Genomic DNA, 15,900 nt, shown 5'->3' with positions numbered 1-15,900 from the left:
AAAAAATAATTAAATAAATAAATACTACTTAAAATATGCCAAGTCAATCGGTGTAAGATGAAATAAGTGTGAAGAGTAACATTAATCTTATCTAATTTTGCTAATATAACAATGACAATTGTTGGGCCAGTTTCCGGTATGGTGACGTGTCAGCTTCTAATTGGCTTCTGCGATGGCTTGGCTCGTTCTCTAGGTGGGTTGGACTCTTGGGTAACTTGCAAAACAATAAGGATACGAGGGGGGTTGGCCGGCGATCCTTCCTCCGATGCTTAAGTCAAGCGAGAAGTAGATGAGAGCAAAAGTTGGGAAATCAGATCGTTCAAATACCTAGTGATGAGCTATCTATATGCTCCTTTGAGTAGTTGGGAAGCATGGATGTTCTAAATTTTCGGAGATCCCGACCATCTCGGTATGGGATGAACAGTGAACATGTACATATTGAATAGTAATCTGATATGGTGCTCAGATATTCGGTGATGCGGAGGGGTTAGGTAAGACGTGCAGAGATCCCGGATTTTTCGGAGTTTAATGACACCTAATCAAATATTGACCTAATTTGACCCTATTAAGTATATGCTTTGAGAGATATTGTAAATTTCGACCACCGATCGTGTGCAATATATTTGAATAAGTACACTTTGTACTGCGAGTCCCTATGGTCCTTGGTGGGTGTCCGACCGATCCGTTTCCAGCTGAATGACCTAGTCGGGTACACATCGTTTGTGGGTCCACTCGGGTTTGGGGAATGGTAATTCCCCAACAAAAATTATTATTTAGATTTATTATTATTATTATTATTTTTTTTAAAAAAAGGTATAACCTTATGACTGATTGACACTGGTACATTAACAAGGTAAGATATTAATTAGATAAAAGTGTGGTTTCTATTATTACTCTTTCACAAATAACCCCCCCATTTTTTTCCCTCTCTCTAACAAAGTAAATTTTAGAAAATGAAATTAGGTATCTTTATGGACATAATCAATATTTTTCATCCGAAAGCCAAAGTATAAACGAGTAAGAGTGTGCAAATTATTCGATTATCGACGATCGAAAATACGCTGACTGCTACCGAATCGACTTCGACCGCCTATCGATTAATTATAAAATTGAAATTCGAAATTAAAAGAGTTTTCGGCTTTTCGGGTCGATTGGTAATCGACAAAATGGTTTTTTTTTTTTTCTAGTCGGCTACCGACTTACCCGACATGACCAAGGCTTAGTTAGTTTTTTAACAAAACGACGCCATTTTGAACACCTATATAATCTAATTTTTGGAAACCTTATTCACTCCACTCGACCCTCACCCTCAGCTCAGACCCTAGACCGTTCACCCCTCCACCAATTCAGCCATCCGCCCGTTCGGCTGTCCGTTTAAATGTCTTTCAGATTCCATGCTTTTTAATTTCTTTGCCTCGGTTAACTTTCCCCCAACAACCAAACAGACCAGAAGTACTGCGTTTGGGGGTTCATAAAACTCATTCACCTGCCATGGCCCATTCGCTTCTCTTCCATTTTCAGCTTCTCTACCAAACTCTCTCCCTCTGGTTGCTTCTTTGTAAATCAGGTACAACAATCAGCATAGATGATAGATCTACGTCGTTTATGGTTTTCTCTGTTTTTCGATCTACGAAACTCTTTGTTATTATTTTCTGACTGATTTAGATCCTTGTAGTTATTGTTATTACATATTTCACATAATTTTATTTTCATGTTTTGAGTTTTACTTGGTTTTTTCTAGATGCTTGCTTGTGTTTATGGGCATATCTGTATGTGTTCGTATTACCAATTTATCCGACCAACTATTATCGACTTTCCGATTTTCTCAATTTATTCGACAATTTCGAAATTAAAGTTTAACGAAAAGATGTTGGGTAATTATCCGAATTTACCGACAAGGGTGGGTTAGTAATCGAAAATGCTATTTCCGACATTGACTTACCCGATATCCACCCCTATAAACATGGAACTAATCCTAATTTTAATAAAAGCCGAGCCTAATTTTTAATTTCAAAAGTATAGTCCATGGGCCCTCTAGCCATCACTTAGTTTCATCCAAAGGGTATCCAAATTGATTCATTTGAAAGGGTCTTGACCTTCCATAGGACCATATCCAATATTAGCAGTAGGTAAATAAACTTTGGACAAACTATATTTGCTTGAATGCACTCTAACTTGTCTTCTTCAAGTTGGGCATGCAAAATTCATCTTATGACTGAAATTGATTAATTCTATACTCTCTGCTATTCAAAATTTTTGATTTTCTTTGTTCATCGCTCCGAAGGGAGTTATAAAATAGGTCCGTCAAGTTTTTAGAGCCCTTCTCTAGAAATGGGGATTACCATCAATGCTTCGAGGTATAATTAACTTCTCTTAACTGTAAAACGGGTTTATTGTTTTCGTTTTTTTTTTTTTTAAAGAACATACATTGAAGAAAATAGGAAAAAAAGACAACTGACGAAATTAAAAGGGGTGGATCTTTGCTACTACAAATGAGAAAAGATGGAGAATGAGTGAGAGAGTGTGAATGCAGCTAGAGTTCACTATAGACGCAATAGCGCAATCCAATAAGCCACATGATGGGCGCAGAAGTTTACATTTCTGTGAATTTTCCTAACCTTTCAAGAGGTACAAGAAGGATCCAGTCTTGAACAATGGAAGGATGAAGAATCGCCATAATTACTACTTGAGAGTTACCTTCCAGCGTGGAAACTGTAAATTTCAATGAGATTGCCAGTGCCTCTCCATAAGTAGAATCGCACAAAGGGTTAATATAAGAGGTAACCTTAAGTATATTATTAATGGAGTCTCGTCAGACAACACTTTGAGCTGTAAAAGAGTTTATAATGATTGTGTCAAGATTGATCTTGAAAGAGTTTATTGTTGAAGAATTAGTTGGTTGGATACCATACTCCAATCAACATAATCTGCAATGGGAAGGAAAACAAGTACAAAATACCTTATTGGAGGGGGGGGGGGGGGGGGCGGGGCGGGGGGGGTGGGTGTGGCAAATAATTTAAAAGGTTAGGATTTACTTTGTGAAGAAGAATTTAAAACGTTGTTTAAAGAGAGAATGGTGAGTGTTTTGTTTTTATAAAGAGAGAGATGTTAGACACATCAACATTGTTATGCAATTGTTGTACAAATAACATATATCTTTCGGTGAATTGTTTCCCGCGTTTTAGGGAAAAAAAAAACAACAACATTATTTGTGATCAAAAAGAAATAACAATCTCTACAATAAAACAAAAACAGTAGGTTACCTTGAACTAACATACAAAACAATTTACCTTGTCACACTTTGAGCTTACAATCAAATCGCAATAATATTTTTGTTCCCAAGGACAAATATATTGATAAATAATTTAAAATAGAAATTAATCTTCAAAACATAAATTACATTAGAATATTTTTTTTTTAAAAAAAAAATTTCAAAACACATAAACAAATATATCTAATTTGATAAAGTCTAAATTCGAATTTTAGGGAAGTATGTGGTTTGGAAGCATGTCTACGTTATTTATGTTTTGAATAAATTCACTAATTATAGTAAATTTATGTCAGAGTTAAAAGCTAAGTAAAATCATTATCACGACAGCTGGCAATCAGACCGAGCGAGACTTGCCCTTACACGCCGTCAATTACGGGCGGCACCACTCAACTTGTACATTCTCCCTCCCAATATCTTAACACGTGATGGATAGCGAAAAACCCGATAAATCCGAAACTCGACCAGGGGCATTTTCGTAAGCGAAAAAAGAAAAAGGCCAAAACAAACTTCCCTCCCACAGTTATCCCCGCAATTTCCTACGTCCTTCGTGTCATCCTCGCGGATCCAAATCCAACCGTCCATCTTCAAACCCTAGCACAATTGCGATTTTCCATTCAAATCTCTCCCCCCCCCCCCCCCTCTCGTTAAATAATAATTGAGAGAGAGAGGGGGCAGAGAGAGAAACTCAAAACGCAAAGAGAGAGATAGAGAGAGAGAGGGTGTTCGGATTGGTTTTCCGAATTGCAGTTTGGAAAGAGGGATTGAGATTTGAGACTCCGAGAGGTTTGAGTAGTGGGATGGAAAGGTTGGTGGCGGCCGGAGAAACGACGTCGCCGTCGGAGTACGTGAGCTGGGAGGAGGTGCTCGTGTCGAGCGACAAGGGGAGGAGAGAGGTTCATTACTTTCTGAAGAGGAGGGATGGAGCGTCAGATCTGGCGGTGATAGGGAAGGAGAAGAGCCTGAGGCACATGTCGTACCACTATGCGATTAGGGACCGAGCGCTCCTTCCCTCTTCTTCGTCGCTCTCGAAGCTCAAGTCTCGCAGAGAGGTCGTTGATTGGCTCAGCTTCATCGTTTCAGGTGCATATCCATACCCATCTCTCTCTCCTTTTGCTTTTCAGAAATTGTCTTAGGCTTTTTTCCCCGTTCCATGGGTTTCTTTGGGGGGTTCTGAGATTCGTTTGATTGAAGAAGAAAATATGAGTCTTGGTGTTGTTTGTCGTGTTTTTCTATTCAATTCAGTTTGTCTTTGTGGGAAGGTTTTTTTTTTTTGGAGTAAATTTGCCAGATCTGAGCGGGTATGATGAAGGTATATATAATTACATGGCTTTTTTTTTTCTTTTTTCTTTTTTGATATTTTGTTGGGAATTTTCTCCTTCAGATCCTTCTCGTAATTTCCAAGTCAACAATTTGATGGAATTTGGGTGCGGTTTATTGCAATCAGATTTCTTAGAGGAATTGGTTTTTGCAGAAGATCCATTTTTTTAAGGTTTCTAATTGGTGAAGAAGCCATATTGGGTCTCCATTTCTGATCTCTGAGATGTGGAAACTTTCTGGGTTTCTGTTTGTTTGGACGGAAAGTATCAAACTTCTAGGGGTTTTGCATATTTTTTCAATGTTTCCCTACCTTTTTCCGTATTTATTTTTCGAATCAGAGCGTCTTCCGTAATCTAGAGAACTCCAGACCCACGTGAATTTTCTTAGAGCCACAACCCTGAGTATTGTGCGGGGCTTTTTTTTTTTGTTCATTTTGCTTCCACGTCTGCCTGTATTATCTACCATGTCTATGAGTTAATCTTCTGGGCGTTCGCGTTATAATGAACTGACTGTGATCTGGGCTGCAGGATTCAATTTTTTAAAGAGCTGGTTGAGAGCCTCGGAATCCTTATGCTTCCAAAATTTCTAGGTTAAGATCTTTCATGGTCAAATTTTAATCATTTCATCGTTGATAATATTTCCTATGTATGTCTCGGTTTATTCAGTTTTTCTGTTCCTAGTCAATCCTAAACTCTTCCGTTGTTTCTCTTTACATTTTTCTCTGGGTTTTATTTTCCCACGTGAAGTGTGTATATGTTGATACTCTGGTTGCGTATGTTCTTAAATATAGATTCAGATTTATTATTTGATGTTTTCTTATGATTTTTCTTCATAAAAATTAAAGTTGGTTTTAATTGAATTCATTTATAAATCAGATTCACCACCTCAACATCAAGACACATCCCATTTGGCCGGTGTCTTTTTGGATGGTAAAGATGCTTGTGAGTTGGATGTTCAAACCTTGAAGGTAGGAATGATGCAACTGGTTTATGATTTTCTGTCTATCTGATACTTTTTAAGGGTTTTATTTTTATATGATTGTCAATTCATTTTTTTTTTGTTCCAGGACAACCATTTGAAGAAGCTGGGCCATCATACTAAAGAATTTCAATGGTTAGGTTCTCCTTGGACTTGCAAGAAAAAACGGAGGCATTATCCGTCTTTTCGCAGAAATAGTGTCAAAATCTCTGTGAGTGTTCTTTTCCTCATCTTATGTGGCGTTTTTAATTTATATCCATGTAGGTTGTGTGCAGACCATTTTTAGGATATATTCTTTGGTTATGGTTCTTCTGTCATGTTACTCATTGCATACTCTCTTATCTCTTCTCTTCTAAATCTGTTAGGTTTATGACTTTGTACATGTTTTAGCGGAAGAGGATAAACGTCTTGTAGCTCACCTAGAAGACATGTACGAGGACTCTCGAGGCAACAAGATGGTTGTGGTACGATGGTTTCATAAAATTGATGAGGTTGGTATTATTTTGCCTCACAATTTTAATGACAGAGAGATTTTCTTTTCTCTTTGTCTTCAAGATCTCAGTATTGAATGCATCGATGGATTGGCTACCGTACTCAGTCCCCAACATTTTGAGAAATTTCTGAATGAGGCTACACATACTCGGTTGGAACCATTTGTTTGCTACAAGCAGTTTGAAAATGATGATGTCAAGCCCTTCGACATAACACAAGTTAAAGGTTACTGGAAACAGGAAATACTCATATATATGTACACTCTTTCTCCTTCAAATGCTCATGGGAATTCTCAGCATTTTGATGGCCTGAAAGCTGAAGAAAATGTCAATGATACCATCGGGATCAGACCTAAAAAGAGGCTTTGCCGGTCAAAAGAAGATGTGCACTTGCAATTCACTAACAGAATAGAGCCAATGCATGCAACATTGGTGGATGTTAACAATTTATGCAACAGTGGCATTGATAGAAAAAGTGAAACTGAAATATGCAGTATAGGAGGTGGAGGTTCTGCTGCCATTTTATCCAAAGGAAATGTAAATCAGAACCCTCTGCAGTATTTAACTGTAGGTTCTCAAGTGGAAGTTCTCTCTCAAGACAGTGGTATTAGAGGGTGCTGGTTTAGAGCTTTGATAATCAAGAAGCACAAAGATAAGGTGAAGGTTCAATACAAAGATATTCTGGATGCCACTGATGAAGCCAAAAAACTTGAGGTATGCAGTCATTTTAACCATTGTACGATTTCTTTTCTTTTTCTTTCTTTATGAAATCATGACAATGTCATCCCATATTCATTGACCTTGCTAAATAGTTTCTTATTTGATGTTGAAGGAATGGATTTTAGCATCCAGGGTTGCAGCTCTTGATCATCTGGGCCTCCGAATTTCTGGGAGGACAACTGTTCGGCCACCTCCACAGTCTAATAAAGGCAGAGTTTCGTGGGCTGTCGAAGTTGGGGCTGTTGTTGATGTGTGGCGGCATGATGGGTGGTGGGAAGGCATTGTAATAAAGAAGGAATCTGAAGATAAACTACATATCTATTTTCCAGGTTTGCATATGATTTACTCCCTCAAGATATATTGCAGATTTCCTCCCTCACATGGTACCCTGGTTGCGCCTCCCCCCCAAAAAAAAAAACAAAAACACTCCCACACAAATATTTCCATCTTCTTTAAATGCACTATACTTTTGTTCAGCTTTTATTTTCTGATTATTAATTTCTTACTGGCGGTGCAGGAGAAAAGCAGGAATCAATATTTGGCCGTGTTGACTTGAGACATTCCCAAGAATGGTTGGGAAGTGGGTGGAAAGATGTAAAGGACAGACCGGACCTTGTTAACCTAATATTATCTAGCTTAGAAACAAAGCCAGTTGCAGGGGAAATTTCTGATGGCAAATCTACCCAATCAACCGATCCTTATAGCAGACATTCAAGGCAAGATGAAATTGGGTCTAGTGATTTTCGTTTGGACTCTGAAGATGACAAGGCAAAATTGTTGGAGGCAGTTCGAGATCTCTCAAAGGATGATTATCTTGCTCGGTTAAGATGGAAGTCATCGAGGAAGAGAAGACGCGGTGGTGGAATCTCTGTCCAGAAGCTGCGCAGCAGTTACAATGATAGTAAAATCATGTCGTGTGAGAGATTTTTGATTCCCACATCGATGAAGGTGGATCATGAGAACTGCAAGTACATGGGTGATTCTCTTTTCAGTACTTCGGTTGTGTCGACTCTAACAAGCTTGGTTATGTCTATGTGACTGGTTGATTTTGTTGGGATAGTCTAGTTTTCCACTATTTTTTCCCTTTCCGAAGTATATATATATATATGCCCATTTTTGCATCTTTTTGATGCTTTACCCTTTCTATGGCCTTGTCGTTCTCCCAGCAACGTCATCCTGGAAAGTTTTCTGAGTCATGTCATCCAAGTTGTCTTAGTTTCTGTATTTATATGTAACAATAGCCTGAGGGGGAGCCATAAAGCCCTGCATATTTCAGGTAGAAATTTTGGGTGCAGTAGAATTACCTCGTAGAGCTCTAACTTCCTTTGCATAACTTTGTCTTTCTTGAGCGTGGGTATGGGAGGCTTTCTGCTCAATGTAATTTTGTATAACCTTGCTTGGAAAATAAATTTACTTATTACATCTTGTTCGAATTTTTAGCTCCCTAAGTTGCATTTGTGGATTCCACATTATAAATGTTTTTCTGACGTTTTTTATTTTATATTTCAGTGGAACGGTTTTAGGCCATGTTTTGTATGTGAAATAATTTCAGGGGTAGGTGGATTCTTGACCCTGGGGTACTTGGAATAAGTGGGACCTGTAGTCTTCCTTTCTTTGGGGGCTGTCTGCGTATAATTTGGAGAAGGGTCAGAGAAAGGGTCCAATTGTAGGAGATTCTTATGGCATGTTTGGGATTTTTTGAAATATAAATTTAACAATAATTTATTACCCGATTTTGAGACAATAAAGTTGAAAAAGATGTTTTTGATGGTTGGACTGTCTAAGGCAAAATTAGAAAAAATTGAATAAAAATTAATTTGTTTTTGAAAAATTGTGAATAACCATAAAATTTATTTTAAAAAACAATGCATCCAAACAACCTAAAAGGGTACTACCAATCTCTTTCTTCTATTTGCTAATTGGCATTGTTATATCAAGTGTAATTTTTAGTATTACTTATTTTATTTTACATTTCAATCGTACGCCTTCAGAGTGCTTGTGAGAGGTGTTGTCTTTAGGTGGTCAGGGCAAAACTTTACCCTCCAATTAGGGTTGTAAGCGAGCAGAACTACTCATGTACATGCTCGGGTCGGTTCGGATTAGCTCAGCTCAGGATTAGTTCGTTTATTAAAAGTGAATAGAGCTTAAACAAAAAATTAAGGTTTGTATAAATTTAGGATCGGCTCGACTCGTATAACATCATTTTTATTATTTTTATAATATTATTTTTAACTTTGTAATGAAAATATGTTGAATATTTTTTTAAAAAAAAGAAAAAGTTATTCGTAATGTAATAATATATATAAGTTGAATTATTGTAATTGTGAGTCAGGATATAAATATGAGTGTATTTGTATGTATATGGATGTATAAATATATTATAAGATAAACATGTGAAATTGAGATTATATTATTTAAGATTTGAGTTAATTTCTCTAATTAACTATAAATCTTAACCATAATTATGTAACTACTAATTAGTATTAATTTTTTTAAAAAAAATAAACAATCACAACATTTACTTTATATATGGAATGACTAAATAAATTGAATAGTCCGTCAACAAGTTCGAGTTCGTTAAAAAGAGCTTGAACAGATTATCTGGTTCGGTGATAAGCTCGAACTCAGATCGTGTTCGGAAAAAAAAATTAAACGAACCGAGTTTAAACATTCAATACTTGGCTCGGTTCGATTACAGCCCTACCATCAATGGTCATCATATGGTCCGACCTATGCTTTACTTTGGTCTTAATATGCTCACAATTCCAATAATCCTTACAATTCTCTTGTCAAATTAAACAGAAATGGCTTGTTCATGCCAGATGGATCTTGAATTTTGGACCATCTAAATAAGTGGGTCTTGTAATCTTCATTTTTATAGGATTGTCTAAATTAGTTATAGTCTCATCCATCTCGTTTGAGGATGATGGGGATGGCATATTTATATAACTTTGCAAGCATCATTGCCATTATTATATTTTGTTTATGGGTTCATTACTTAATAATTAGAACGAGTAATGGTCATTCAGGTTGCGTGTCACGTTGGGTTTGTCTTGTTCCCATTTGATTGAGTTCTCTATTGAGCAACTTGAACTTCACTTTCTTTAGCATAAACATCAGGCATTTTGCGTGCTGCTGATGTGTATGCCGAATCTATGCAAACCCCCCGCCAGTCGGCCGGTGGAAAAAACATGATTATTGAATGGATATTATTCATATATACATTTCTTTCTTTTATTTTTCGTGTTTACTTGTCTTATTGTTAATTACTTTTATACAAACATAGATTACAGTGTAATATTTAAGGTATTGTATGCAAAGTAATATATTTAATCTATCCCTTTTTATAACAGGTCAACAAATAAGACAGATATGGGTGGTTTTCTTTACATACAGGTCATAAAGAGAGTCGTTGAGTGACCGTGTATTAGTTTGAGCCTGGCCTAACCTAGAGGTAATAATTTATATTTTGTGTGGAGGTATTAGTATAAAATAATATAGATTAATTATAATTCGACCTTTTTAATTAAACCGGTTAGGCCACTCAGTCGTAACCAAATAATTTAGTGTCGATTCGTTTCGGAATTTGCGATCGTATAAAATATTACAGGCTCTAACTGGACCGCCCAATTGCTATTGCGTGGCTTGTGCGCGATGCAACCCACCGCTCTCTTTTTTAGGGCCGTTCATTTAAATGAACTGGTCGTATTAGATGGTGCAGGGAATCTCAATTCGATTATGACGTGGATAGAAACTGTCCAGATTAACGGTTCTCTAATTGAAAACTTTTTGGATGGAAGATAGCCTAACGGTCACTTGTTTGACTATGGTTTCCTTTTTTTGACAACCCACAAGCAAGGATCCAACGGGCATATTGGAACCTTTTAGCTTTTAGGCAATTTTAGTAAAAGTAGCTCAAATTTTCGTTTGCTTACGGCCGGAGATTTGATGAATGATAATTGTTGGTAAAAAGTAGACACGGAGAAAAACAAGCGAAAGCCCACCAAAGTTGTCAAAAACCCCACGCCAAGCCGAAGGATTGGCTCTCTCCACGCTCTCTGACATAATTGATCTGATCCGTTGAACTAACAGTGATTAAGAAAGAGTTTGGTCTCATAAGCAACCTCGTTGGAATAATTCTGGACATTGAAAATTGAAAATTCTCCAACAGTACTATGTGGGCCCCGTGTTCGTGTGTGAAGCAACTATGACAAGTTTGACAACTATGCATAGGGTGAGACCTTTTCGCTTTACCAAGCTAGTTTGTCATGGTCCAATGTCCATTATCCTGGTCTTGTTGTTCTCCAACCTCTGAAAGTGAAGCATCTCAAGCGATGGGATTGCTCCATCAGTATGGCTGGAGCTGTTCATAGATCTTTTTCAACTTATCTCTGTCTCTCTCTCTCTCTGCAGTTAGGATTGAACCTGATACCTTATTTGCGTTATATGAGGGCCCTCCTCTGTTTGAATGGTTACATAACGAAGGCATGATGGCTCTTGTTGATCAGCAGAAGAAGGGGCTTCCAGGAACTGGGATAGGAAAGTCGGAGAGTTTCCTGCTTTCTGAAACCAGCCTTGCCTCTCTTGAATCTTTAACCATGCCTCTTGTTTGTACTCTCTCTCCCTCTCTTTCTCTCTCATTCTGCTGTGTAAATTTCCCTGGTTTATCGACTTATGCATGGTGTTTGTCCTGAGCAGGTCCAGGAAGTTGTTCTCTCGGCAGATATTCGATGTGCAGAATGTCAGAAGAGAGTAGCTGACATAATGGCCAGAATGAATGGTAAGATTTCCGTAAGGCCTTCCATTGATTATGCATGGATTTTGAACACAAAGGAAATTAATTTCTCCTACCCATTTTGGAGGAAAATTTGTCATTGTTGGAAATTCTTTATGTATTGGGTTGGGGGGTTTGGAGGGGAAAGTTCATGATTAGACATCTTATTTTCATCTTTTGAAATGGAAAGTTCCCCTTTACTTTTTTTTTTCCTATGAAGTAGGTGGTCTTGACTCCTAATTGCAGGCCTACTTTTCTCTAGTAGACATAACATGTGATTTTGCTTGAAGTTGGAGGAAACAATAACTGTTCTACAAAAAACATTTATTACAGCTTGATGACTTGTCATTTTTCTTGGAACTCTGCTTCCAGGCACACCCTCATATAAACATACCTGCTCTTCTCAAATTGGTTAGTGGATATTTGCCAAAAAAAAGAAGAAAGAAAGAAAATGATGGAATTATATGATTAAGCTTTATCAATAATTCCTAGTTAATGCATATATACTTTAAGACTGATTCTTGATTACATGCATGGTCTAGATATCCTAATGCCGTGATTTACGCTTTGGGAGTTCTGAATGCAGAAATTAATTGTAGGCACATTCCATAGTTTATGTCTGAATACTTATGATCCTTGTAACTTTTTTATTCGGGGCATTCTCTTTAATCAAGTTGCATTGTGTGTAATGAGTTGGATGGAATAAGTTAAGATTGAATCAATGGATCCAAAGATGAATTTGATTGTGATAATGATATTGTCTTAAAAGTAGTGTAGGAAGCATCTTGATGTAGTACTCATCCTTTGGCAGGGACAGAGTCGGTGGTGGTGAATGTTTTGGAAAAGAAGGTGACACTAACAAGTAGATATGCAGGTATTGGTAAATCATCCACGCAGCAAGTTGCTGCCGTATGTAGGAATCCTCTTGACAAAGTCGCCATGATTAGACGGATATTCCGCTCTTCTCGCCGTTGATTGATTACAAGCCAGAAAGGATCCAAGACGCCAAAGAAAATTTGTTGTATAATAATACTTCTAAGTAGGCCATGTATATAAGTTTCAAGTTACATTGATGATCAATAAATCAATTCTGTAGACTGTAGTTCTCTTTATGTGTAAACATTTTTTTGCAGTTGGTTTATGAGTTTGCTTGGGTTTAAAGAGAGAGAGATATGCATTGAGTTTTGTGCAACATAAAACCTTTAGAAAGAAGAAACAGATGCTTCGTTGTGTTGCTTGAGGTAATCCAAAAACCGTGGCACATAAAGGAAGTAATGGTTGCCGTTGTCACTTCAACATGAAATATATAAGGCTTGAACGTTGAGTTAGGGATAATAAGGTAGTAGTTAATAGACGAAATCCTCTTTCTCCACCTGAACAGAATCAGATTCCAAAATGAAGGAGAAGAATTTCCAACAGACAATCCAAAAGTAGAAATATATTAATATATGATCAGTTGGTCCATGGCCTAGTCTTCCATATTCTCAACTCCCATCAATTCTTTTCCTGTAGCTTTTTTGAGTCATAAAAAATGACGAAAACAGTGGTGTCAAATCCTGCCAATTCCCTCCTCTTCATGCCAGGAAAGGCAAGTTCTTGAGCATCTTCAAAAACTCCCTTTCCCCTTTATTCTCAAAACAAAATCAAATATTCTAACTAAGTTTCTATTTTCTCTGCATATTTGCAGTATTATTGCATGGTGATGAGGATCAACGTTGACTGCAATGCTTGTTGCAGGAAATTAAGAAGAATCATTCTAAACATGAAAGGTGAGTTTTTGTTTGATGAAATTCAAGTCCCCCATGTATAAACCCCAAGTTTTAATAACCTCTCTTCCATTTCATATTGAAGAAATAGAGTCGCATTTGATTGAGAAGCAGCAGCACAGTGTGTATGTAAGCGGGATATTTAGACCCTCGGATGTGGCAATAAAGATAAGAAAGAAGATGAACCGCAGAGTCGAAATTCTGGAAATTCAGGAGCTCAACGCCACCACGGAAGAAGGAGACCCAAATCAACAGGCTGGTGGCTAATTATTGTGATGATGGGTAGTTGCAAAGGTTGGGTTTCGGGAAATTCTTTCGATCCATCAATCTATTAGACTGATATATCGATTCATAGAACTTGGAGAGATTGCTGTAATCCTATCCCAGTATATATGAAAGCGGAAGTTCAACTTCCTTTATATATATATATATATTGGTTACCAACAATTTCTATTTTCATCGTGAACTTTGTATGTTGTCGCATGGAATGGACACCACTCGAGTTTGTTGTCTCCCTTCGGACACCAAATCTCCGTCACCTACTCCAACAGCAATTATGAGTACGAAAATGATGCAATTTTTTTGGCGTTTTGTTGATTGATTTGATCCGGGATATTCAACATTTCTAATTTTTTATTTTATTTTTTCCAATCGATATGGCTCAAACAATTCACTTGAAAAGTGTTGTGTACCAATTTGGAAAGACCAACATTTCCTAAAAATTGATTTAAGTTCCTAACAATTATGAATGGGAAAGAGAGTAAATTCATCATTAATTAAATTCTGAAATGATGAAAAATCAAACAGAAGCAAAAGTAATGCTATACTTCACATACATTTATAACGTTCATGTTACCCGTTAACATAATGTGTTTTTAGTGATTTACACGTTTAATTTTTTAAGTTGTTAATATTGTAAGCTACTTAAAACACGGGCAGTCAGTGTGATATGAGTATGGAGAATAACATATTTAAAAAGTAATTGTCATCTTCGAGATCTCCCGATGCGTTTGTTAAAATACACTAAATTCTTATTCATATTGAATTTTCACTCTTTTCAAATATATTAATAAACAATTCATAATACAAAACATTTTTATATAATTATATTCTTGTTTTGTTGTAGGAATACTTTGAAAAAGCAAGTACTAAACTTTTGAATGGGTGAGAGCTGATTTCTTATTTTTGTAAAAATATTCAAAACCTAAAAAAAATTAAAAAAAAAAATTTATTATAGTCACTCCTCCATTGAGGGTGGCCCAGCTGCCATTATTTTGTTCTTTTTCAATTTTTAAATTTTTTACTAGGTAAGGAGTTAGTTTTTCATTTTTATTTTTATTTTTGGTTTTTTTAAGTAGTTTACTTTCATAAAAAATATTTTCTCAAATATAGATCCCATTAGAATAAAACTTTCAAAATAAATCTCACATTCATGTCACTTCAAAAAAATTCAATCAAAATATTACCTAAGTATCTTAAATTGGAGATTTATTTATATATTACAACAAAACAAACAAGTTAACGTTGTTCGAAAGAAATTCCTTCAATTTATGATTGAGATCTCATGCAATATTGTTTTTGTGGATCATTCATTTTAACTGAATAGTCAAGATTGTGACAACAAAGCAAAGAAAAAAGAAGAAAAAAGAGAGGAAGGTTGCTAGGTTGCTTTGGGGATGGCCTGCACATTGTCTTATGCGATTTTCATAATTACATGTAAGAGACAAATTAGACATCAATTTCTTAACCATCTCATACCCATTTTCATATAATTAAGTTTCAAATTCACCATTAGTTTGTAGACCTAATGTGGATCATAAAAATTCAATAATAAATTTAAAAATGAGATAGATAAAAGATGTGCTGTGGATGGATTTGTATAATTTATCTTACATGTAAAATCACGTACTCAATTAAAAATACATGTAAAAATTATATCATGAAAAATGCTACACAAATTCTGAAGTTTACACTTCAAAATGTTTATTCTTTTGATGTGACACTGAAAATCGCCATTGAATCTAAAATCCAATTGTGATCCAAAATTCAGTGGTGATTCATCCAAAATTTAATAGTGATTTTCATTGTTACGTCAATGAGTAAGAGCATTTATAATGTCCTATTCATATATTTTTTTTTTTTTAAAAAAAATTAACTCTATAAACCTATTTTAAGGGTTTTAGCCAGTCACTTTTTTAAACTTTCAAACAACAAACTCTCTAAATATTTATTTACTTAAAGTAAATATTATTTTTTAATTATTCATAATAACTACTATGAATACCATTGTCTTTAAATAAATAATATTTTTCTCTACTTTGGCACGGTTTGCAATAACATCATTAAAAAAAATTTATTGTTGTCTTATTGGCTTTTCGAATCTAAAGAGAAAATATGACAAATGTTAAGTTTAACGTTTGCTAAAGAATTTGCTATATGAGCCTATTTGTAGTTTTTGTTAAAAATATAAAGAAAAAAATAAATATGAAAAGATCATTGTAAATGCTATAAGCATTTTGGAGCGTAAACCTAGGAATTTGTGTAGCATTTATCTTATATGATTTATATTATGGAATGACGCAT

General features: G+C 35.8%; 3 protein-coding genes across 5 annotated transcripts; all 3 read left to right on the top strand.

Annotated features, from left to right (window-relative positions):
- Positions 1-3,924: 3,924 nt before the first annotated feature.
- On the top strand, positions 3,925-8,210 carry LOC133865581 (uncharacterized). Of its 2 annotated transcripts, XM_062302004.1 has the most exons (7): positions 4,213-4,351; positions 5,116-5,177; positions 5,464-5,555; positions 5,655-5,777; positions 5,932-6,771; positions 6,890-7,106; positions 7,295-8,210. In XM_062302004.1, exons 2-7 carry the CDS (start codon positions 5,159-5,161, stop codon positions 7,813-7,815), a joined length of 1,812 nt encoding a protein of 603 aa, XP_062157988.1. In that variant the 5' UTR covers positions 4,213-4,351; positions 5,116-5,158; the 3' UTR covers positions 7,816-8,210. The 2 variants fall into 2 exon arrangements, with proteins under 2 accessions (XP_062157987.1, XP_062157988.1); XM_062302003.1 differs by lacking the exon at positions 5,116-5,177 and having other exon boundaries at positions 3,925-4,351.
- Positions 8,211-11,250: 3,040 nt separating this feature from the next.
- On the top strand, positions 11,251-12,663 carry LOC133865361 (uncharacterized). Of its 2 annotated transcripts, none has more exons than XM_062301755.1 (3): positions 11,251-11,384; positions 11,476-11,557; positions 12,426-12,663. In XM_062301755.1, the coding sequence occupies exons 1-3, from the start codon at positions 11,265-11,267 to the stop codon at positions 12,524-12,526; spliced, it is 303 nt and encodes a 100-aa protein (XP_062157739.1). In that variant the 5' UTR covers positions 11,251-11,264; the 3' UTR covers positions 12,527-12,663. The 2 variants fall into 2 exon arrangements, with proteins under 2 accessions (XP_062157739.1, XP_062157738.1); XM_062301754.1 differs by having other exon boundaries at positions 12,363-12,663.
- A 139-nt stretch (positions 12,664-12,802) lies between these two features.
- Positions 12,803-13,764, top strand: LOC133865362 (heavy metal-associated isoprenylated plant protein 7). Its single transcript, XM_062301756.1, has 3 exons — positions 12,803-13,139; positions 13,239-13,320; positions 13,403-13,764. Exons 1-3 carry the CDS (start codon positions 13,083-13,085, stop codon positions 13,582-13,584), a joined length of 321 nt encoding a protein of 106 aa, XP_062157740.1. The 5' UTR covers positions 12,803-13,082; the 3' UTR covers positions 13,585-13,764.
- Positions 13,765-15,900: the final 2,136 nt, after the last annotated feature.

This window comes from Alnus glutinosa, chromosome 4 (genome assembly GCF_958979055.1).
Source record: "Alnus glutinosa chromosome 4, dhAlnGlut1.1, whole genome shotgun sequence".
NCBI lineage: Eukaryota > Viridiplantae > Streptophyta > Magnoliopsida > Fagales > Betulaceae > Alnus > Alnus glutinosa.
This window is presented reverse-complemented; position numbering and strand designations above follow the sequence as displayed.